The following is a 23,803-nucleotide window of genomic DNA, read 5'->3' on the forward strand; positions in this document are numbered from 1 at the left end:
ATCAATGTCTGGATTGTCTGCGGATCCTTTTTTGAATTTTATTTTCGAAGTCATATTTGTGCAAAGACGGCTATTCATTATTTTCCGTCACTTCCGAGTGTATTCAAAATATCCAGGTCTAAAAACATTTACATGAACGATGAAGAGGAATGAGGAAATGATGGGATGTGATCAACTGGTCTAATTTCGTGTCACCGGTGCAGAAGCAAACGGTTGTGTTTAATTTGCCTGTTTAGGTTCCTAAAACCGAACCATGGTAAGTCATGTTTACATCAGCATTTTCGTAGCAATGATAAAAACAATTGTATTCCTGGGTTCTTCGCTATGTCCAGCACTCGTTCTCTCTTTCCTGCAGAGGTTCCGCTTTTGCGGAGATTTGGATTGTCCGGACTGGGTCCTGGCGGAGATTAGTACGTTGTCCAGGCTGGTAAGTACAGTACACTGTACACGAGTATGTTCGTGTGTACATTGCATTGCTGTACGTAAGCATGCACACTGGCTCATACCTTCAAACAATGACCCATGTAGTTGTTCGACACATAATTAATAATACTAATACGGTAATAGCTCCTTATCTTCGTTATACATTGAAAGCCGCTGCGTTTCCTTAACCCTATCACAAAGTTATCACTAAACAAAAAGCATGGCGGCCCTAAAAGACCCACGAATACATCCTATGGTTAAAGATCCCATGGAACCCTTTGCGAAGAGTGGGCTAGCTATCGCCGGCACCATTACAAAACCCTGCCCTGACAAGCAGGGGGCACTGCATCAGCAGCACTTACAGCAGTGATGCAAACCAGCAGCCTGAAGCTGCACACAAAATTAATTAACAGCTGCTGAGTTTTTTTTGTTTTTTTTAGGTCACCGAGAGCGTCGTTCAAGGGAGCTTATGCGATGTCGCGTTGTCCGTCCGTCCGTTCGTCCACCCATAAACATTTGCAACTTCTCCAAAACCGCTGATGCGATTGTGACCAAACATGGCACAAATGATCTTTGTTATGTTGCAACTAAAGTTTGTTCACGGCGTTAAAAATAATCGGGGTCTAAGAGGGTCTACCGGGGGTCAAAGCGGGTCCAGGTTTGACCCCCAAAAATATGTATTTACCTTCTCAGAAACTACACATACAATTCATAAATTTGACCATAACATTCCGTTCATCAACTGTGATGTACCAACATTTGTTCCCAGCATTAATTTTTAAAATCGGTGTCTAAGGCGGTCTATTATGAGGATGTCCCCTAAAATAGGTATTTGCTTTCTTCTCAGAAACTACAGACACAATTTTGATAAACTTGATTAATCACCCATGTTGTACCAAGGTTTTTTTCATGGCATTAAGAATAATTGGGCCCTAATTTATTTTTTTTGTGATCCGCCGGGACACCTAAACAGATTTTTTTTTTTTTTTTTTTTTTTTTTGGTTACCTACTAGCATTTTTGGTGGCCCGAATGTATATTATTTGTTGGTGAATCAAACTTCATAAAAATCAGTATGTACGTTTAAATTACTATTTCTCATGACGCCTACAGATCAAATTTCAGTGCTTTCATACCAGCAACCTCGCAACTCTTAATAACAGAACATTCCCAGTCAGCTATTCCATCATCTACCTCCTAACTTACAGCAAAATAATACTAGGACAATTTTAATGCTTGCTGTGGAAAAATATTTTCATATATAAACATATTTAATATTTATTGCGTTTTCAAAACGATTATTAGCTCTGCCAAACTTTCAGCTATTGGCAAGATAAGTGTAGTCATGAAATCTCGAAAATAGTACTAAATACATGTCACTGTAAAACTTGAGTATTTTTTATTTGATGAACATTCAGTTTCAAAAAATAAGTGGGTCAAAATTTGATGTAAAGAACAGTTAATCGAACAGAATGTGAATTTGCGTGACGAGCATGCGGCTAACAGGTGTGATGTGTGCATTTTGCATGCTTGTGGCCTTGCTTCTATATCCCGAGGCATGCAAACCAAGCTCGGACTAGTCAGGGGATGATCCTGTCGACTCGGAGTCAGGTGAGGTCAAGCGTCAGTTTGTCTCCCAGCATAAAGACATTCTCTGGGATGTGAGCCCGGACAACTCCCCGCTTAACATGGATTTCTCTCTGGGTGAATTAAAGCATGTCATTTCCAAATCACGCATTTTTGGATGCCAAATCACGCATCAGTAGCCCTGGTGTTGGCTTCGCGGCTAGGGTGCCAGCTTAGGATCCTAGGATCCTGGGTTCGAATCCCGGTCGATCGCTGAATTAACGCCAGGGGGGTTGACTCAGCCTGTCACCCTTCCGAGGTCGGCTAATTGAGTACCCGTTCACTGGTAATTCCCTGCTTGTCGTAAAAGGCGACAAACAGGGTTGGCAGCAGGAAGGGCACCCGGCCGTAAAACATTGCTTCAAAAAGGGGACCAACAAAAACAACAACAACAACCACGGTGCCCGAAAAAGGCCAACCCCCGCTTTGCGGGGAAAAACGGCCTCTAAAAGGTGGTTTTTTAAATTTCCAAATCCAAGAATAGTGCTCCTGGCCCTGACTCGCTCACTCACTCTATGTTCAAGCACATGGATGATAGTGTCTTGGAAGTGTTTCAGGTGTTGTTCAATAAGGTCTGGGCATCAGGAAGGCTCCCTTGTGCGTGGAAGCATTCCATAATCATTCCTGTTCTAAAGCCTGGTAAGGATCCTACAGATCCATCCTCTTACCGCCCTATAGCTCTTATTTCTGTTGTTAGCAAACTTATGGAGAAGATGGTTAATGAACGCCTGATATTTTATTTAGAAAAGAATAATCTGCTTAATAGATATCAGAGTGGATTCAGGAGGGGTTGGTCCTCTTCAGATCAAATAGTCTTTCTGGTGAATGACATTAGGAAGGCTTTCATCGTCCGCGAGTCGGTGCTGGGGGTTTTCCTTGATATTCAGAAGGCCTATGATTCTGTCTGGAGGGACGGTCTTCTGTTTAAGATTCACCAGTTAGGCATCAGGGGCAGACTTCTCTGGTGGGTCCGTGAATTCCTGTCTGGAAGATCCTTTCAAGTGCGTGTTGGTGCTGCGCTGTCCTCTGTGTTTCTCACTAAAAAGGGTATTCCCCAGGGTAGTTTTATTAGTCCCACCCTTTTTAACATAATGATAAATGATGTTGCCTCTCTTCCAGGGGTGCGGGGCAATTTGTCTTTGTTTGCCGATGATATAGCTATCTGGGTTCGGGGCAAGTTCATCTCCAAGCGCCTTCAGGCTGATGTTGTCAGTATTGAGCAGTGGGCTGCAAAATGGGGTTTTGCCATCTCTGGGCCAAAGTCTAAGCTTGGAATCTTTACTCTCAAGAGAAAGGTTGAGGACGTCAGATTAACAGTCAATGGCATGGCCCTAAAAGTCTCTCCGGTGGTCCCCTTTTTGGGGGTGATCTTTGATAAGGGCTTAACCTGGAATGCCCAGTGTGTCAAACTTGTAGCTAAGTGCTCGAAGGGTCTCGACCTTCTCCGTTGTATCTCGGGAACTTCTTGGGGTGCCCACCAGGATAGCCTCCTTATCTTGTACAGAGCTCTAATACGCTCGCACTTTGATTACGGGTGTCAAGCCTTTTGGGACATGTCCCTGTCCATCCGGAGGAGGTTGGAAGGAGTTCAGTCCAAAGCTCTCCGCATATGTCTTGGTGCCTTTAAAAGCTCTCCAGTGAGTGCTCTCCTGGTCGAAGCGGGTGAGTTGCCTTTGTCACTTCGATGGGAAGTGTCGATTCTCAAATATTGGTCCAAATGCATTTCCTTCGGGGTAAACCATCCTGGCAGTTCTCTGTTCCTGGATTGCTGGGAGTATCATGCTCTCGGTAATCTCCGTCGGCTTCCCCCCTTTGGTCTCAAGTGTGTTAGGGCGGTTAAAGGGTTGGGGTTGGACCTCCCCCCGGTTAACTCAGCCAATAAAGTGTCCCTATGGCCGCCTTGGACCCTCGTGGTTCCAAGAATTCACTTGGATTTACAGAGTATGACAGACAGGGACAATCCCGTCGTGACAAGAAACATGGCTGTTGAATTCATTCACAAGTTTTGGAGTCAATCTCTCCATGCTTATACAGATGGCTCCAAAGATCCGGGTCTTGGCCGCACTGCGGCTGCCTTCTGCATCCCTGATGTGAAGGTGACCAAGGCTTTCAGGCTTTCAGACCACCTGTCGATATTTTCGGCAGAACTTTATGCAATTGTTTTGGCTCTTGAATGGATTATAGACTTTTATCCCCTCAGCGCGGTCATATTTTCCGACTCTCTCTCGGCACTGATAGCGCTTAGGTCGTTCCAGCCTGGCAGTAGGAACGAATTGGTTCTGGAGGTAATTCATCTCGTAAGTTTGGCCCATTGGAGGGGCACGGTCGTCGATCTATGTTGGGTCCCGGCCCATGTGGGCATTGCAGGCAATGAAGTGTGTGATCAGGCGGCCAAACGTGCCCTCAATCTGGATTTTGAAACCCCGGTTCCGCTAGGCCAGGCAGACCTCTCTAATTTAATTAAACAGAAAATTAATGTTATATGGCAAAGTCAGTGGGACTCCTCCCCTAAGGGGAGGTGGTGTCACAAGGTGCATCCATCGATCGTGTCCTTGGGGTCGTCTCCCCAGCTCCCTCGAAGGGAGCAGTCTATCTTATCTCGACTTAGAATTGGACATTGTTTTCTCAATTTTTATCTTCACAGGATCGGGTGCCATCCCTTGGGGTGGTGTGATCGGTGTAAGGTTCCCGAAGATTTGCACCATGTTTTTTCTTTTTGTCCGCGTTATAATAATGCTAGATCTCGTCTTCAGCTTTCTGTCCGCGGAATGGGGTTCACGTGGTCAGGTCTGCCGGAAGCCTTTCGCTGGCTGGATCTGAAACATCCTGGGTTTTGTAGATCAGTTTTAAAGTTCATCAAAGATACGGGGTTAGCAGTGTGAGTCTCTAATTTTTCTAGTGTAAACTTCCTGGTTTGGTTTTGTTTGGATGTTAGGGTGCGTGGCATATATAGAGCCTCGCGGGCTCTGAAAGCACCATTAAACCTTAAAAAAAGAAAAGAAAAGCTCGGACTAGCACATGTGCCGGGGTGTGTTCACCGAGCTGTATATACAACTGTAGCATAGCTGCAGCATGTACTCACAGGGCAAGCAGCCACCATATTGGAATACCCTTCCCTCGCTAGAACGCGAGAGGTACATGCATAGCTGAAAGTGTGATAAGCGTGAACACATATCAACTTTATTGGGTTCTGTTGACAGATTGGTTCACATTTGTTTTCCTCTTTTTGGTTTTCTTTCTGAACCTCGTAATAGAGCTACGAAGGTGACTGACAAAACTGAGTCAGGTTTTAGTAAGTCTGAAGGCGTCAGGTTTAGTTAGTCTGCGAGAATAACTGAGTCTCAGTGCCTAAATAAAATAGAATGAAAGTGTAGTGGGAGGTGGTGGAGGGGGGTTAAACTACAAATTGATAATCGTCCAGAAACAATTTCCACTGTGATTGTCTTTCTCTTAAGCATTAAGAAAAAAAAAAACACCTTTAGAGGCCATTTTCCCCGCAAAGCGGGGGTTGGCCTTTTTCGGGGACCGTGGTTGTTGTTGTTTTTTGGTCCCCTTTTTGAAGCAATGTTTTACGGCCGGATGCCCTTCCTGCCGCCAACCCTTTTTGTCGAAAGAAGGAAGAAAAAGCAATAAGAAACCCGCATATGGAGTTAAAAACCAATGACACGCGTGCACACACACACACACACACACACACACACACACACACACACACACACACAAACTTGATATACTGTGAAACACTTTCCTGGTGCAGATTATGACAATTTATGTTCACATGATAAATTAAACACAGCATAAACGTAAGCCGAATTGGCGACTGATCAGGCAAATACTATAGAGTTGAAACTTCACCGCCGAGAAAAACAATAACAAAATAATAATAATAACATCGTTAAACATTTCAAAATCTTATTTAATATAAAATAAAGTTTCCCTACTTGTGAAAAGTGATGCTTTTTGTCACTTTCAACTCATGGGAATTCCTGTGATTGCAGCCGGAAGCAAAACAGAACACTGCACAACCATGTTTTAAACTGAAACCAGTGAGCTGCACATGAACACCATGTTTTTACCTGAAATTAGTGAGCTGAACATGAACACCATGTTTTAAACTGAAACCAGTGAGCTGAACATGAACACCATGTTTTAAACTGAAACCAGTAAGCTGCACATGAACGCCATGTTTTTACCTGAAACCAGTGAGCTGAACATGAACACCATGTTTTAAACTGAAACCAGTGAGCTGAACATGAACACCATGTTTTAAACTGAAACCAGTGAGCTGAACATGAACACCATGTTTTTACCTGAAACCAGTGAGCTGAACATGAACACCATGTTTTTACCTGAAACCAGTGAGCTGAACATGAACACCATGTTTTAAACTGAAACCAGTGAGCTGAACATGAACACCATGTTTTTACCTGAAACCAGTGAGCTGAACATGAACACCATGTTTTAAACTGAAACCAGTGAGCTGAACATGAACACCATGTTTTTACCTGAAACCAGTAAGCTGCACATGAACACCATGTTTTAAACTGAAACCAGTGAGCTGAACATGAACACTATGTTTTTAACTGAAACCAGTAAGCTGCACATGAACACCATGTTTTTAACTGAAACCAGTAAGCTGCACATGAACACCATGTTTTTAACTGAAACCAGTGAGCTGAACAGCCTCCTTGGGCTATGGTAATCCAAGTTGGAGGTAATAACTAATTGCTTTTGCTGCCTACCTATGACCACAGCGGGGTTCGCTTCAGTTATAGATACGGCTCAGTCGGTGTGTTCCATTACCAAGCAGCTTGTAGAGCGCTCGTCAAGTGGCTTAAGCACTCAAGCTAGCACTCGGCTCCATGGAAACGGTTGATAAGGGATGGTTGGCTTGGCAAGCCAATTGGTAATGGGACACATGGACACACCTGGATAAGCTGTTTGTGCGGGTTTGTTTACAGCGCTGGCCTGTCAGGTGAGATTAATCATTAGGGGGTTAATTACCGTTTTTACAATCCCAAAATAATTTAAAATATATCCACAGGAGCGGTTGTGGTGAATCGCTTTATTCATTTTAATACTGCCAATTATTGAAGTTATTATTTTATTGTGCCATTTGAATCGGCCATATAAAAATGCCATAAGGTAAAACGATGGCTCAAGCTGCTATATATACACGTTCCCTAAGCGGGAACAGGCGATAAAACGGGAATTCCTCTGTTTTTATTCTTTGCATTCAAGTCAAGCCTAAAGCAACGTAGGCAAAGTGAATGTGAAAATAACACTGAGTCCTCTTACTCGTGATACAATTGAGGATTCTGAAGTGTCATTCGTAATACCCTTGTCCACCATTACCGGAAGCGGCGATACACGGTACGTGTTTACGAAAATAATTTGAATCGCCTGACCTTCGGAACTCTTGGTGAGGGGGAGCAAATGAAGTCGCTACAACCTTTGCCGTATGACCCGTAAACCCCTTGGCAAGTTTAGTTGCTTGAGATTGCGCAATGATACGTAACGACCGAATACATCGACAATTTTGACAAGTGGCCACACGGGCCACCTAGGGCCAGGTTATGGTGGTCAAACAGAGTTTTTGGTGGCATTTGGCCACTGCTTATTTTGAACCCTGCTGTTTTCGTCATGTTTTGTTTGAGTACAAAGCAGACGTGGACGAGCAATCAACAATCAAAAAATAATTGCACACATTTTCTAAGATTTAATTGCAATTGTGATTCAGGCTACCTTTTAGGATGGTTGTGAACCAAAGGACAAAACATCTTATTTTCACCATGACAAATGAAGCGTGTTAGTCAGCATGTAGTTATCGCTTTGGCAATAGTGCCCATACACATTTTTGTTTAGCTGTTCTATCACCTTGTTTCTCCCTTTATTCTTCCCTTCCGTAGACATCTGTGAAGATGCGCTTGCTCTGTATCCAAGTTCTTAAGGGGCTCTTGGAGGAAACCTTAGATGCAAGTTATCTATTTCTCCATTGTGGTTTTGAGAGTTGTGTTTTAAAAAAAAAATGGATGGGAGGGGTGTGGGTGGAAGACATGGGATTATACAGTGGGCGTGGTGGGTCATAGCTCCGCCATTTTCCTGTATTTACCCCACGTAAATTACCCCACGTTTTTGAAAACGTATTCCATTTGGTTTTTAATCAGGCGTAATGTAAGTATATAATGTTACTGGTTTGGTGGCTGGGTCACGAGGCGCTTCTTGAACTTGTTTCCTGACCTTTGACCCTGAAGTTGATGAGCCGCAGATAACTCCGTGGCACAATGGGTTGCTGAGCGACCACAGACGCCATCTGAGACTATTGATTTAGGTAGGGTCCACACCTCCAATTCCTGCGTTACGTTCCTGGCAAATCACCCCCAGACAGGGAACTGAGCTCTAGACGTCCCACTACTGTAAATCAAGAACAGGTGAGCGATACCGTAAGTGGGGCATCGGCTAATCATTGACCATAATTAAACTACGAGGCAAAATTCCCATTCACTATTTACACACTGGTGTCTAACCAATGGAGAAAAGGACAATTGGGCAGTTTGGAAAGTTTGTATGAGATTTAGCAAAGGCACGCTTATTTGTATAAGATTGTCTTTGGAAAGTTTGTATGAGATTTAGCAAAGGCACGCTTATTTGTATAAGATTTAGCAAAGGCACGTTTGGATGTTTGGCCACATGTCAAAGCCAAAAGACCACGTTAACAAATTTGACAGAATGTCATCTACAACATACAATGTGAAGATTGTGAAGCCAATTATGTGCCAAACATCCAAAAGTTTAACCACAAGGCTAACTGAACACCAACGTGCTGCAAGACGACAAAACAGGTTGTCCTTGGTTGCGACACACATACACACACCAACACTCGTTCTCATGGAATCAGACCACGATCCTTGGCACAGAATCTTTGAGAGTGAACCGCGAGATTATCGAGGCCTGGTACTCTGATTAAAAACTCCATCAACCGACACATCGACTTACACCCCACATACATAGCACTACGCAATCAATTACAATGTCAAAAACGGCAGAGTCATTTGAATGCAGGGGAACCCTGTGATTGGCAAGGACTTGGACCCTCCCATGACATGAACCGTCCCCAACGGAACTTAACGGTTTCACCACCACACCACACTCAACGCCTCTGAGGAAGAGAACTAGTTTGCTCTCGAAACATCAGGTGATTAATACAACAACAACAACAACAACAACATGCATTTTGAGGCCATTTCCCTGCTAGAGCGGGGGTTAGCCTTGCGGTCCCCATGACAATCTTCTCCATTTTGCCCTATTTTCTGCATCTCCCCTTGTTAACCCCCTTGCCCGCATTTCTTCTTCCACCACTTTAGCCAAGTCTTTCTCGGTCTTCCCCGTCCTCTACTTCCTTCTACATTCATTTCCGTCACTTTCATTCTTCCTCAACACATAACCAAACCATCTCAACCTGTTTCTCTTCACAGCATCCATCACAGGCTCTATTCCCATCATCTTTCGCAATTCATCATTTGTCTTCCTCTCTCTCTCAACGATACTCCACACATCCACCGAACCATTCGCATTTCCACCCTTTCCAGCCTTCGTTGCTGCTCTACGTTCATTACCCATGTCTCGCTCCCATAAATCATTATTCCACATTCCACTCGCCACACACCCACCAAAGGTGATTAATAAAGAATTTAAATTATTTTACTGCTCAGTGTGCTATCCGTTACAATATATAATGTCAGTCTGATCGCACACTGAGTTCCAGATTCTAGAATTTCTGAATCACAGGAAAACAACAAATAGAGGGATGGAAAAATTGTGAGATGGTCCTGTGATGTCATTATTTTGAAACATCCTCAACAAAGTAACTGCTCATTGTGGTTGCACATTAGAAGCATATTGGGGTTGCTAAAGCATAAAAACCCAACTTTTAAGTGTACCCAATTTGATATGCTGTATATAACTTCAGGAGAAACTCTGAAACATTTCAATGTTTTGATAACATGTGGGTTAATTTGTTAGTTTTTAAGTCGTTTTGTGAAGCATTTTACTTTGATTTTCTTTTTTTCTCACAGTATGAAAAAGTGGGGAAACTAACCTCTGATGCCAAGTTTGGTAAGTTTAAGCAAGACTCTTCCACGAGCCCAGACCATGCATAAAAAAAGAAGAAAAGAAAAAAAACATAGCCTGCTTCATTTAGTGGCTGTACTGCCTCATTGTGATATTTCTCATTTAACTCGGTTGCATGAAATTTGCATGCACAAATAGATCTAAATGTCTTTGTGTTGGCAGGAGCATTAACTTAAGGAGAATTTTGATAACTTCACTCACAGAGGCTGGAGACGTAAAGGCTACGATTGCTGTGTTGGAATTCATCATCAGCAGTGCAGCCAAGTACAGCGTAGATGGCCAGTCACTGTCGAGTGAGCTGCAGCAGCTAGGCCTGCCCAAAGGTAACCCAGTCCTGCCTACTTCTATGCAAACGATGTATTGTGGATGCAAAATTTGGCTAATACGATTTATGATATTGTATCACTTTGTGGAAATTGTATGCCAGAAAATTCTAGTGAAATAAAACGAAAAATTTATAGTATAAATTTCTTACTCCTGGAGAGGTTCCTCCAGTGGATATTCATGGGCATTTAAAGAATGTGTACGGTAACTCTACCCTTGATGTGAGCAATGTTTGATGTTGGGCAAAGAGTTTCAAAAGCGGGGGAACCAATATCGACGACAAGCATCCAAGTGGGCAGCCTGCACTCGCAATGACACAGGAAAACAAGAGTCAGATTGATGCGTTCATTAAAATGCATTGCAATTGATGGAGTCTATGTGGAAAAATAAAAGGTGCACCGGAAAGTAATGTCGTTTTTTAAAGCTGTATTGTTGTATGTATACATCTGTTTGCATATGTATTATGTATACATATGTATCTAAACATACAGTCACGTGAAAAAGTAAGTACACCCCATGTAAAGTTTTGACTTTTTCAACATATTTCAACATGCAGCTATTTGATCTTCATTTCAACAATATTGATAGATAAAGGTGATATAATATAACAAGTATCATGAAACATTTACATTTTGTAGTCCATTGTATAATTTAAATTTAAATCTGGCGTCAGGAAGGGCATCCGGCCATAAAAACATGCCTCAAACAGGGAACCATGATTGTCATGGGGCCTGCAAGGCTAACCCCCGCTCTAGCGGGGAAAATGGCCTTAAAACGATCATTCATATTCATATATATTGTATAATTTAAATAAACATAAATGCAAATTTCGCATGTGGAAAAAGTAAGTACACCCTTGGCCCTAATAGGTGGTATTGCCCCCTTTGGCAGAAACAACCTCAAGTAGGCGTTCCTTATAACTGTCTACCAGTCTCTGACATCGACTGGGAGAAATTTTTGCCCACTCCTCCATGCAGAATTCTTTCAGCTGTGCGATGTTTGAGGGGTTTCTTGCATGCACAGCTCGTTTAAAATCCCCACACAACATCTCGATGGGATTTAGATCCGGGCTTTGACTTGGCCATTCCAGAACCCTCCATTTCTTTCTTTTCAGCCAATCCTTGGTGGATTTACTGGTATGTTTAGGGTCATTGTCATATTGCAAGGTCCACCTTCAGTTGAGCTTCAACTTTCCGACAGATGGCCTCACATTATCCTCAAGCACCCTCTGGTACAATGAATAATTCATAGTGGATTCTACGATTGTGAGCTGCCCAGGACCTGATGCAGCAAAGCTGCCACAAACCATAATATTTCCACCACCATGTTTTACAGTTGGTATCAGGTTCTTGTGGTCAAATGCTGTCTTTCGTTTTCACCAAACATGTCTTCTGGTACTGTGGCCAAATAGCTCTACCTTTGACTCATCTGTCCAGAGCACATTGTTCCAGAAGGGCTTGTCTTTGCTGAGGTGTTCATTGGCAACCTTTAATCTTGCCCTGATGTTCTTTCTGGACAGCAAAGTTTTCCTCCTGGCACACCTCCCATGTAGATCAAATTTGTGCAGCCTCTTTCTAATGGTAGACTCGCGCACTTTGACATAAACAGGGGCAAGAGCTACCTGTAGGTCCCGTGATGACATTCTGTGGTTCTTAGAGACTTCTTTCAGCATCTTGCAGTCTGCTCTCGGGCTGAACTTGCTGGGGCGGCCTGGCCTGAACAAGTTGGCAGTTGTTTGGAATCTTCTCCACTTGTAGATGATCTTCCGGATAGTCGAATGATTGATTTCAATTAGTTTGGAGATCTTTTTAAATCCCTTCCCAGACTCGTAGGCATCTATAACCTTCTTTCTGAAGGCCTCAGAGAGCTCTTTTGATCTAGGCATGGTGACGCCGCACACTTCAACAACAAAGAGCAAACCAAACTAAATGTCTGAGGTTTAAATAAGACAGGTTCCTCCAAGATCCTTTCTAACGATGTTCTAATCATTTGCACCTGAGCTGGTGCACCAGATTTTAATTTTAGGTATTTGAAGTAGTGATAAATGTAGGCCGTGTAGGGGTGTACTTACTTTTTCCACATGCGAAATTTGCATTTATGTTTATTTAAATTATACAATGGATTACAAAATGTAAATGTTTCATGATATTTGTTATATTATATTACCTTTATGTATCAATATTTTGAAAGGAAGATCAAATAGCTGTATGTTGAAATATGTTGAAAAAGTCAAAACTTTACATGGGGTGTACTTACTTTTTCACGTGACTGTATATATGTATACAGTCGGACCCTGCCATTCGCGGGTTCCGCATATTTGTGGTTGATAAAATGCAACCTTCTTCTACATTCGTGGCCCTGTATCCTGCATATTTGCAGTTTTTCACGGGCGGGAAAAAATTTTCTCGCCCACCCACAGACTTACGTGGTACTTGGTCGATTTTATTCCTTTTCACCTATGGGTAGGGATCTCAGGTTAATATTGTTAATATTTTCTGTTTCAGGAAAAAGTCTGGTTCACAGAGAAGATCGCAAACTCTCCGCACGGAGAGGAGAGGGAGGGTGGAAGAACATTATAGATGGGATATGACGTGGGGGAGTGAGGTTGCTTAGGTTGTTACGTCATTATGTTATCATTTATTTTTGATCGGGAACCACTAGTGATTATGTAATTATATATCTATTGTTTACTTTTAAAACTCATGATTCCTTTGGTCTGCACACAATTAATGTGCAACTCTCTTCCCTGTAATATGGTGTAAATCTTGCACCGATCAGTGAGGCTGGTCATGGAATGCAAGTAAAAATGAACGTTTATTTTGAATCTAAAATAAAATGAAATTCTAACACAAGACAGTGATACCAGTATGATTAAAATTATGCAATTTAAACTCAGCATCTATCTTGGTAACATAATATAGAATACCATATCATCCTTCAATCTTAAACTCTGAGCAGTTAAAACGGCAACTATTTGCAGGATCAAGACTCACTTTGGGAATCATGCAAGATCGAAGAACAAATGGTTGGTTTGTTTTCGATAAAGTAACATGACACTCGCAGCAACAGAGTGACCTAACCTTGTGGAATTTTATTTGTATGCATTTAATTAACACTAATCATGTGCATTCGTGTTTGTAAAATTTTAACATTTTCCCTTATGAAAAACGAATTCCCTCCACCTGAATTCCCTCCAACACCATGCCTGGTGTTGGCTTAGCGGTTAGGGTGCCGGCTTGGGATCGTAGGATCCTGGGTTCGAATCCCGGTCGATCGCCGCATTAACGCCAGGGGGGTGACTCAGCCTGTCATCCTTCCGAGGTCGGCAAATTGAGTACCAGCTTGCTGGGATGAATGATCACGGTGTGTACCCCAATTTAGAATAGGTACACCGTATCCCTGCGCATCGTAAGAGGTGACCAAGGGTTGGCGTCAGGAAGGGCATCCGGCCATAAAAACATTGCCTCAAACAGGGAACCATGATTGTCATGGGGCCCGCAAGGCTAACCCCCGCTCTAGCGGGGAAAAATGGCCTTAAAACGATCATTCATTCATTTAATTGTCGACAGGGAGCTCGGTCCGATTTAATTAGACAATCGGGAACAAAGTTTTCAATGGTGTGGTTCCATTTTACCATCGGTCCAAAGCTTGAAAAGCTCATTCCTAAGTTTCGTCAGATCAGACTCGTGCCCTTGGCACCTAATTGAAGTAGCACCACATTACACATTTATTTAGATTTTCGAGTCCAGGCATCAAACTCGTATATTCAGATTTCTCCCATCCTACGAGGAATGGAAGCATGACTTTAGAATGAATAGAGATCAGACTGATTAGCATAAGAATGACATTAATTAGCGTAAATTTTACCTTTAATTAGAATGAGTACAAACATGGAAATTGTCAGAAGCAAAAGATGACCATACATGTAACAGCAATCAGCCACTTAAGAACGAAAATAAATCAGACTAAGGGTATTAATAATCTTGTTTTAAGTAATTGGCAGTGGCTGTAATGAAATGTATCAAGCAGTAAACATGTTAGGGAAAAGGTCTGCAAATATTCCAATGAAACTACAGCAAATGGATGCAGGCTACATTGTATGAACGAAATCTGAAATTTTGTCGAGTCAGTCATCAACCGATGATAGAGACAGGTGATCATCACTGTCGCAATCTCTGTCATTCTCCATTTCATCATAGAGCTTCAGCTTCTCAGGGAGTTGCAGACCCTCAAACCAGACAATATCGTAGAAACCATGTAGCTCCCAACGCTCTTCTTAAGATTGATGCATTTGTTGCTAATCAGCATGTGCCCATATCCTTGCCACAAATGCTGATCGCTGCACATGCCATCACCCTGCCATCACCCTGCCATCACCCTGCCATCACCCTCCCATCACCCTCCCATCACCCTTTATTGGACCATTTGACTTCTATAGGGTTGGTTTTCTAAGGCTTATATCAGGATATTAACTTATATCAAATAAGTCTTTTAAGGTGGAAACGCGATGACGTCACCGTGTCACGCAGCACGAATGATTCCATTGTGCACGCTTTCGTTTTATTTCCAAATTAAAATCTGTTTTCACTTTTGCCGTAAAAATGACATCAGTGCAGCGAGTGTGGTATCTTATTTGGTGAAATTCGGTCGATTTGAAGTGGTGAAAATAAAATGCCATCACCCTGCCATCACCCTGCCATCACCCTGCCATCACCCTCCCATCACCCTCCCATCACCCTTTATTGGACCATTTGACTTCTATAGGGTTGGTTTTCTAAGGCTTATATCAGGATATTAACTTATATCAAATAAGTCTTTTAAGGTGAAAGCGTGATGACGTCACCACGTCACGCGGCACGAATGCGCGCCTGTATCGTTGGAGGTATTGACTTATATAGGGTTGGTTTTCTAAGGCTGTAGGCCGCACCTCATTTTGTCGAATAAAGTGGTATGCGGGTGGTTCCGGTATTTGGGACCGTAGGGACGGAAAGTGCAGGTACGGGGTGCTTGGCACTCCCCAGCCGGCCCGCTCTGAAGGTTCGGATCGGGACACCGGGGTTCATTCCGGTCGCCCGGTCGGCCCGGAGGTGGGGGTGCGGGGCCTGTCACGGAACGTCAAAACAAACGGCCTGCCGGGGCCGCCCAAAAGTCGGGCGTGAGGGGCGCGTCCACTAATGGAACGCCTCTCGCTTCCCAGATTGAGGGCCACGTGGTCAGGAGAACCTCGTCCCTTCTGATTGCCCTGCCGTCCCATCGGGAGCGCTGGCAGGGTGTACTTCAAACTAAGCTTAAGTGTCAAGTGTTAAGTTCCTCCTTGCCCTCGCAAGGGAAAGGCTAGGGTCAAGCTCTTCCAAATTTCCAAACACTAGAAATCGGACGTCTCAAATTAATTAATTATTGGTTAATACATCTCAGTCGCCCGCGACCTCTCTAGTGCGGGCGTCGAACCAGTTCATTTTCCGGGCGACCGGGCCGAGTATCGGCCCGGCCGTGGCCGAAGCCGTTGATTCCGCCGTAGCACGCTAACGCGTAGGCTCGCGCGTCCCCGGTCCGCCGGGGCTCCGCGGGTGTCCTACCGTGCCCGGCACTGCTGATCTCTCAAACTTCCGGGAGTAGGTGCCGGTGCCCGGGGACGGAGTTCGCTGTCTAAACATGGTAGCGCTAGGCCAGTGGGACCGCCGGGACCCACGTGCACTCACAAGTTGTTCTGCGCGTGGGCGGCAGTATCAGACTGGGGCGCCCAAACGCTCCCCGGCTAAAGTTCATCCTGAAAGCGCCCACATTGTGCGGACAAACCAAGTCAAGGGCCACGTGGTCCATATCATGTCAAGGGCCCATATCCTTGCCACAAATGCTGATCGCTGCACATGGAGAGGGAACTCGGCTCTACATGGTGGTAAACTGCTGGCAGCAATCCCCTTCCATTGGCCGAGTGGATTTTTGGGTTTATTCGACGGGCGATAGGCCTTATCGAAGAAACAGAGCGCGAATCAATGAGGTCTCATTCCTGAAACCGTACATGCCACACGTGAATGTCTCGATGGCATCCAGTGTAGTTTCATTGACTTTCTTCTCGCAGGTCAAAGTAGCGAACGCCTCCTGGAGTTGCTCACTCTCCTCCAGACATGTTGCTGGTCGAACTACCACAGCCTAATAAAGGCTGATGTATAGTTGCACCCAGTAAAGACATGGAAGGCAGGAAGGGCAGTGTGCATATTTTGTCCTATTTTCTCCGCAACAGAAGAAATATCCAGATATCCCCTTTTTGCTCTGGAATCCACATCCATCCAAATTGTGGCCCGATATTTGTGGCAGTGGAAAAGGAGTATGACAGCAATTTTGGAATCTGAAGCCCTCACAACTACGTTGCCACTGAAGTCAGGAGCTGTCATAGTTTCCTTAATGTGGAAACACAAGCATTTATCTGCTTCATGATGGTTGCTTGATAGGGCCTTGACCTCCACTGTCACGGCAAGATTGTTCATTGATATAATCCAGACACTTTTGTCATCATAGCCGATGAAAACCTGGCGATTTGAGATATAATGGCTCCGTATTCACTTTTTGCCCACTCTCTTGACAAGTCAGGCAATTGACGCTTAAAAGAGGGTGACTTCAAGGCATCACTTAGTTTTGGATGAGCTTGTTCTAGGCCAATGATCGAGTAGACTATGTCATTGGAGCCTTGCTTCTCCCGTTATACATCCTTTATTGATGGAGTGGCATTGGTATCAAATTTTATGTCAATGCGCCGACGACATAGAGCAGTGATCTGGATCAGGATGCATTGAGCAAGGCCACCTGCGAGGTAAATTCAATGCTAACGAGTGCAAAAGGAAGTTGCCATCAATAATGCAAGCATCAACCACTGACGGCTCTCCAGACTCAATTTGATCTTCCAAGTATCAAATATGTTTACCCTTTGCTGTTTTAGCCATGGTTCCATTTGTGCAGCACAGGGACAATGGCACAGGAATAAGCAGGTAGGATAGCACGTGCTGGAGATCAATTTTCTTTTTCTGTGCCAAGATGATGAGCCGTCCCAGTAAGTCGCACATGCATTTAAACTCGGTGACTTTCTTATTTGTTGCCCGTCTGTTTTTGACATGGTCACATTCAATGTTGAAGATTTTGTTTCTCTTGATTGGTTGCTCAAAGTGGGCAGTATCCTGTATGCAGGCCTCTGTGGAATCAGCATACTGCTTCTCTTCCTTCTGGTGGAATGAAAGTATGTACTGCTTCACAGCCATGCTGCGCACTCTACTTTTCTGGACATTGTACAGCGCACCTGTGAGAGTTTCTCTGAATGGATTGCATGAGTTTTCAATGGTACAGATTATCCTCTCCAAGTCGCCATCCTTGCTGGGTGCAATTCGGCGGCACCAGTGTTGACTGTACTCATGCGTGAGATTTCATTCAGGGTGGTGACCATTGATGTTCTTCGTGACTTTGTCAGCATCCATTGCAGACATGCATTCTAATTGTTTGTGGCTGCTGAAAAGTCAATCTCAATGCAACATCAGCATTTACTGTTTGTTCAAGTGTGAGATCGACAGGGCATTTAGAAAAGTCATTTTTACCCCTTCTCATGGTAAAAGCTCCCTTCTTTAGTGTAGCCCAAACACCTGGATTGGTTGTTGTCCATATCCTGCAGATTTGCAAAATATCTGGTCAATCAATATGCATAGTATAGTTCACACGGTTGGTAATGAAGAACAGTCCAATGATCCTTGACAAAGGTCGATGTTGTTAGTCCGGATGCCTCAATAAAACAGGGTAGTCTTGGATGTAGTAGACATACAAACAACAACAACATGCATTTTAAGGCCATTTTCCCTGCTAGAGCGGGGGTTAGCCTTGCGGTCCCCATGACAATCTTCTCCATTTTGCCCTATTTTCTGCATCTCTCCTTGTTAACCTCCTTGCCCGCATTTCTTCTTCCACCATCTTTAGCCAAGTCTTTCTCGGTCTTCCCCGTCCTCTACTTCCTTCTACATTAATTTCCATCACTCTTCTCAACCAGTCACTTTCATCCTTCCTCAACACATGACCAAACCATCTCAACCTGTTCCTCTTCACAGCATCAATCACAGGCAATATTCCCATCATCTTTCGCAATTCATCATTTGTCTTCCTCTCTCTCAACGATACTCCGCACATCCATCGAACCATTCGCATTTCCACCCTTCCCAGCCTTCGTTGCTGCTCTACGTTCATTACCCATGTCTCGCTCCCATAAATCATAACACTTCTCACACATGCAGCATACACCTTTCCCTTCAGCTTCAGCGACACTCCCCTCCTCATCAGCACGCACCTCAGTTCCCGAAACTTCTTCCATGCACATCTCACTCGAGCAACCGTTGCCGAGTCTGATCCACCTTTTCCATTCAGCATGTCTCCGAGGTAGCAAAATGTTTTCACACCTTCCAGCTTCACGCCGTCTCTGTTCACCTCTGTGCACACCTTACATTTGAATGTAGCTGCCACACTGGTAAATGACCCTCTCAGACCACTACATTTTTGATGAACCCACTCAGCGCACATTGTACATTGAATGGAGTTCACTCCGACACCCTTCCTGCACACAGCACACGGCCACTTCCCAGTTCTTTCCACCTCACCACATGCTTTACCACTTGCCATCACCTTCGTCTTTCCGATATTCACCTTCAGACCTTTTGTCTCCATACATTCCTTCCACTTGTTCATCTTTTCCTTCAGTCCATCCATACTTTCCGCAATCAACACCAGATCATCTGCATACAACAACTCCCACGGTAAACCCTCCTTTACGTTCTGAGCCAGCACCTCCATCACAGCTACAAATAGTAGTGGACTTAGTACCGACCCCTGATGCACTCCCACCTTCACCTCAAACTCACCACTGTTCCCGTCCTTCGTCCTTACAGCTGTGCGCGCTCTTTTGTACATTGCCATCACTACTCTGATCAACCATTCCTCCACTCCTAACTTCCTCAATGCCCATGTCAATACTTTGCATGGAACCCTATCGAATGCTTTCTCCAGATCAATAAACCCAAGAAACAACTTCTTCCTCTTCTCCATGTACTTCTCCTGCAACTGCCTCACAATGAAAAGCGCGTCTGTCGTTCCTCTTCCTGGCATAAATCCAAACTGCATTTCGTCGATCTTCACTTTCTTCCTTATCCTCCTCTCCAACACCCTTTCCAATACCTTCATTCCATGCTCCAATAACTTTATCGCTCGGTACGAGCCACACTCCAGAGGGTCACCTTTCCCCTTGTATAGAGGGACGAGGGTACTCAGTTCCCAATCCACTGGAATGCGGCCTTCTTTCACCACCAGATTACAGATCTCTGTCATTCTCTTCACACCCCAACTTCCAATTTGTAGTAGACATACGTTAGCCAGAATTGCGCTGTCTCACAGTCTTCACCCATCTGTGTTTTATTCGTGTACTCACCATAATCTGAGACCTTTGTCTGCGATTGGATTGTCCATCACCTCCCATGCTGTCTCATAATTACCAGACAAAAAGATCTGTAGTGCTACTATCACCTCTTCATCCAACTTGGTCATTGTCAGGAAGGAAGGAAAATAGAGGACTTGAAACCGAGGAGCTAGGAACTCTTGCAACTGTCTGCATCTACGAAAGTGAGTGCCAGATATAAGGCCACGCAGCAGAGACCCAGCTGCTAATACAGTGCATTCAGAAAGTATTCAGACCCCTTCACTTTTTTCACATTTTGTTATGTTGCAGACTTATGCTGAAATCGTTTAAATTCATTTTTTCCCGCAACAATCTACACTCAATACCCCATAATGACAAAGAGAAAACAGGATTTTAGAAAGTTTTGCAAATTTATTAAAAAGAAAAAACTGAAATATCACATTGACAAAAGTATTCAGACCCTTTGCTATGACACTTGAAATTTAGCTCAGGTGCCTCCCATTTCTCTTGATCATCTTTGAGATGTTTCTACACCTTGATTAGAGTCCACCTGTGGTAAATTCAATTGATTGGACATGATTTGGAAAGACACACATCTGTCTATATTTAAGGTCTCACAGCTGACAATGCATATCAGAGCAAAAACCAAGCCATGAGGTCGAAGGAACTGCCTGCAGAGCTCAGAGACAGGATTGTGTCAAGGCACAGATCTGGGGAAGCCTACAAAAAAAATTCTGCTGCATTAAAGGTTCCCAAGAGCACAGTGGCCTCCATCATTCTTTTTTGGAAGAAATTTGGAACAACCAGGACTCTTCCTAAAGCTGGCCACCTGGCTAAACTGAGCAATCGGGGGAGAAGGGCCTTGGTGAGAGAGGTGACCAAGAACCCGATGGTCACTCTGGCTGAGCTCCAGAGATCCTGTGTGGAGATGGGAGAAACTTCCAGAAGGACAACCATCACTGCAACACCCCACCGATCTGGGCTTTATGGCAGAGTGGCCAGATGGAAGCCAAACAGTTCAATCTTGGTTTAATCAGACCACAGAATCTTGTTTCTCACAGTCTGAGAGTCCTTTAGGTGTTTTTTTTGCAAACTCCAAGCAGGATTTCATTTGTCTTTCACTGAGGAGAGGCTTCCGTCTGGCCAAACTGTACTGGATGCCATTGAGACATTGATGTGTAGCATGTACGGTTTCAGGACTGAGACCTCATTGAATCGCGCTCAGTTTCTTGACTTTGATGAGGCCCATCGCCCTTCCAAGAAACTCAAATATATACTCAATGGGGGGTTTTAAATCTCGAAATATTTAATTTCCATTTTCCCCCACATTTCCCTACCTTCTCTTCTTGATCAGATGTAGTTTTCTCAGTTTATTCACTCACCCCATTTCCCATTTTTCTGCATATTGTGTTGATGTAGATATCGTGCCCACGTTATTGCCGATGTGAATTTTTATATCCGTCAAAATTATTTCCTGGCATAGTAATATCCTCCAGAGGGAGTCTTCAAACAACGGCATGTCTAGGGTAGATAGTTGTGAGCTTTGAGGTTCCATTTAAACAAATAATACTCGGAGATTTGAGCCGATTAAATTGGAATCGCTCTTTATACAAATGTTGGGTGATGAAATAACATACAAAATGAAATAACAGAGGTTCTTCTTCTTGCCTTTCGCATTTTGGGTGAAACTGTTTGCGAGTACAATGGGACCTCTCACCCCAGTAATGTGGTGGTGTTTGTTCGACAGAACATGCTGTCACACTTTGTAAGTGTTATGAAGACAAGCTAGGTGAACTGCAGGGAAAGCTGAAAGCTCAGAGCATGCGCTGTAAGTATCTGGACAGAAGGTTTATTTTTGAGTCGCATGGCATACGAGGTTTGATGATGCTCTTATTTGTCCCTTTTTTATTTTATTTTTTATTGTGGGATGCAGTGAGCAGGCTGGCCGGTGTGGCATGGCGTGTTGATTACATCCTTAGCTCCAGTGAGTTACTTGAGGTGAATGAGCCTTCAGTGCAGCTCAAGCTGAATGTGCAGGACGGGATGACGAGTGAGGTGCGGCCAGTCTCTTTTACCATGACAAACGGCCAGCTGCATCTGATGCTGATGGGTAAGACGAGTATGCATACGACTTTCAAAAATAACTTCATTTGGAATCAAAATAATATTGTTTTTGTAATATCATTTGGATTGTAACTGAGCATTGTGTTCCTTCAATTTTTTTTGATTAAATTGATATATGTGGGAAAATTACGTGCCCAGACCAGGAATCGAACCCAGGTCCTCTGGAAAACTGTACCATTGCTGAGCCATCTGAGCTATCTGGGTGACCCTGACCAAGCATGAAATTTTCCAACATATATGATTGACACGCTCTTTCCGTCAATGCTTCCGGGGCACTCGCTGCCAACCATAGGAGCACCAACGGCCTGAACACGAGAGGGTCTTCTTGGACCTGGGTTCGAATCCTGGTCTGGGCATGTAATTTTCCCACATATATCAATTTAATTATTTATAATTCTGTTCATTAATCTAATAACTTTTTTTGAATGCATTTTGATCTTACTACATTCCCTCCCCACCTTCCGCAGAACTAAAACAGGCGCTGAAGATGATGGATGACGTTTGTTAAACTTTATTTCAATCTTTATTACTATCGTTCTGTTTCACTAATGTGATTAAATCAATCGATTTTGTAGTGAAACCTATTTTGTTTACGTATTGAAATGCAAGATGTATTTACATGGAAATTTATTTCGCACTTATGTACAATATAGCTCTTTTCACATATTTCACCTGTACCGTTTTGTTTGTTGTTGTTTATAAAATACAGGCTCATAGAAGAGCATGGCAGCAGAGGTAAAATGGGTAAAAAAAAGCAGAGGCCAGCAGCAGAGGTAAAAAAAAAAAGGCAAGAAACTGGCAGTGGGTGACACATTGGCAAAACGAGCAAGGGAATTAACTAACGTGTGCAGCCTGACAGAAAGCCACGTCCAAGCCAGAGAGCACTGAAGATAGCCCAAGTGTGATTGGCCAGGTTCAAAACCACGGGCCCAAACGTGATTGTGCCCATAAGCAATGTTTTGTTACCTAGTGGGATCTTCTCGCAACGTTTGTAAACAAAAAAAATGCCACCTCACACTAGTTACCACCAAAATGCCACCTCACACCTCACACTATTCCTCACAAGGAGCTTCATGATAATGAATCGCAAGAATTTTTCAACTACTCAAGCATGCAAACAATTAACTATATACCTCACATTAAAAGCACTAATACATAATTATATACATATATATATATACTAGCTTGGCTCGGCTCGCTGCGCTCGCCTCACCAAGCGTCGTTACTGAGGAACGGGCTTATTTTAACTGAGGCTAATGACTGTACCTGAGTTGCTGCGTTGTCATGATTTTCACCAATCATAATACAAACAATTACTTTGCACAAATGTATTTGTTGTGTTTGTGATATTACATTTTTATAGGCAATTTAGGTTGAAGATTTAGGTTGAATGTTTTTTTTTCAAGAAAGAACCCCTTTGCACATACATAGGGGAGGGGTAGGTGCAGACTGGAAGTTTGGGACGATTACACCTCACCACCACGAAATTCAAAACACCTCACCACCAAGTAATTCAAAACACCTCACCACCACGTAATTCAAAACACCTCACCACCACGTAATTCAAAATACCTCACCACCAAGTAATTCAAAACACCTCACCACCAAGTAATTTAAAACACCTCACAGCCATAAAACACGTAATAAAAACACCTCACCACCACGAAATTAAAAACACCTCACAGCCATAAAACACATAATAAAAACACCTCACAGCCATAAAACACATAATAAAAACACCT

The 23,803-nt window shown here is 43.5% G+C and overlaps 1 protein-coding gene across 3 annotated transcripts; it reads left to right on the plus strand.

Moving 5' to 3' along the window:
- The first annotated feature begins 46 nt into the window (after nucleotides 1-46).
- LOC137420760 (COMM domain-containing protein 4) lies at nucleotides 47-22,727 on the plus strand. 3 transcript variants are annotated; one of them, XM_068106099.2, is made up of 9 exons: nucleotides 121-256; nucleotides 356-427; nucleotides 7,957-8,022; nucleotides 10,123-10,162; nucleotides 10,381-10,500; nucleotides 13,482-13,526; nucleotides 21,685-21,765; nucleotides 21,871-22,047; nucleotides 22,529-22,727. In XM_068106099.2, the coding sequence occupies exons 1-9, from the start codon at nucleotides 254-256 to the stop codon at nucleotides 22,567-22,569; spliced, it is 645 nt and encodes a 214-aa protein (XP_067962200.2). In that variant the 5' UTR covers nucleotides 121-253; the 3' UTR covers nucleotides 22,570-22,727. The 3 variants fall into 3 exon arrangements, with proteins under 3 accessions (XP_067962201.2, XP_067962200.2, XP_078628459.1); XM_068106100.2 differs by lacking the exon at nucleotides 13,482-13,526 and having other exon boundaries at nucleotides 47-256; XM_078772333.1 differs by lacking the exons at nucleotides 121-256; nucleotides 356-427 and adding an exon at nucleotides 7,433-7,469.
- Nucleotides 22,728-23,803: the final 1,076 nt, after the last annotated feature.

Source organism: Myxine glutinosa, chromosome 2, assembly GCF_964187855.1.
Source record: "Myxine glutinosa chromosome 2, kmMyxGlut1.1, whole genome shotgun sequence".
In the NCBI taxonomy this organism is placed as follows: Eukaryota; Metazoa; Chordata; class Myxini; order Myxiniformes; family Myxinidae; genus Myxine; species Myxine glutinosa.

What these genes read in the sequence shown, in the direction of transcription:
- LOC137420760 (XM_068106099.2), top strand. An exon ending in TTAGTACGTTGTCCAGGCTG is followed by an intron (nt 428 to 7,956) that starts GTAAGTACAGTA and finishes TCCCTTCCGTAG; the next exon opens with ACATCTGTGAAGATGCGCTT. An exon ending in GCAAGATCGAAGAACAAATG is followed by an intron (nt 13,527 to 21,684) that starts GTTGGTTTGTTT and finishes TTTGTTCGACAG; the next exon opens with AACATGCTGTCACACTTTGT.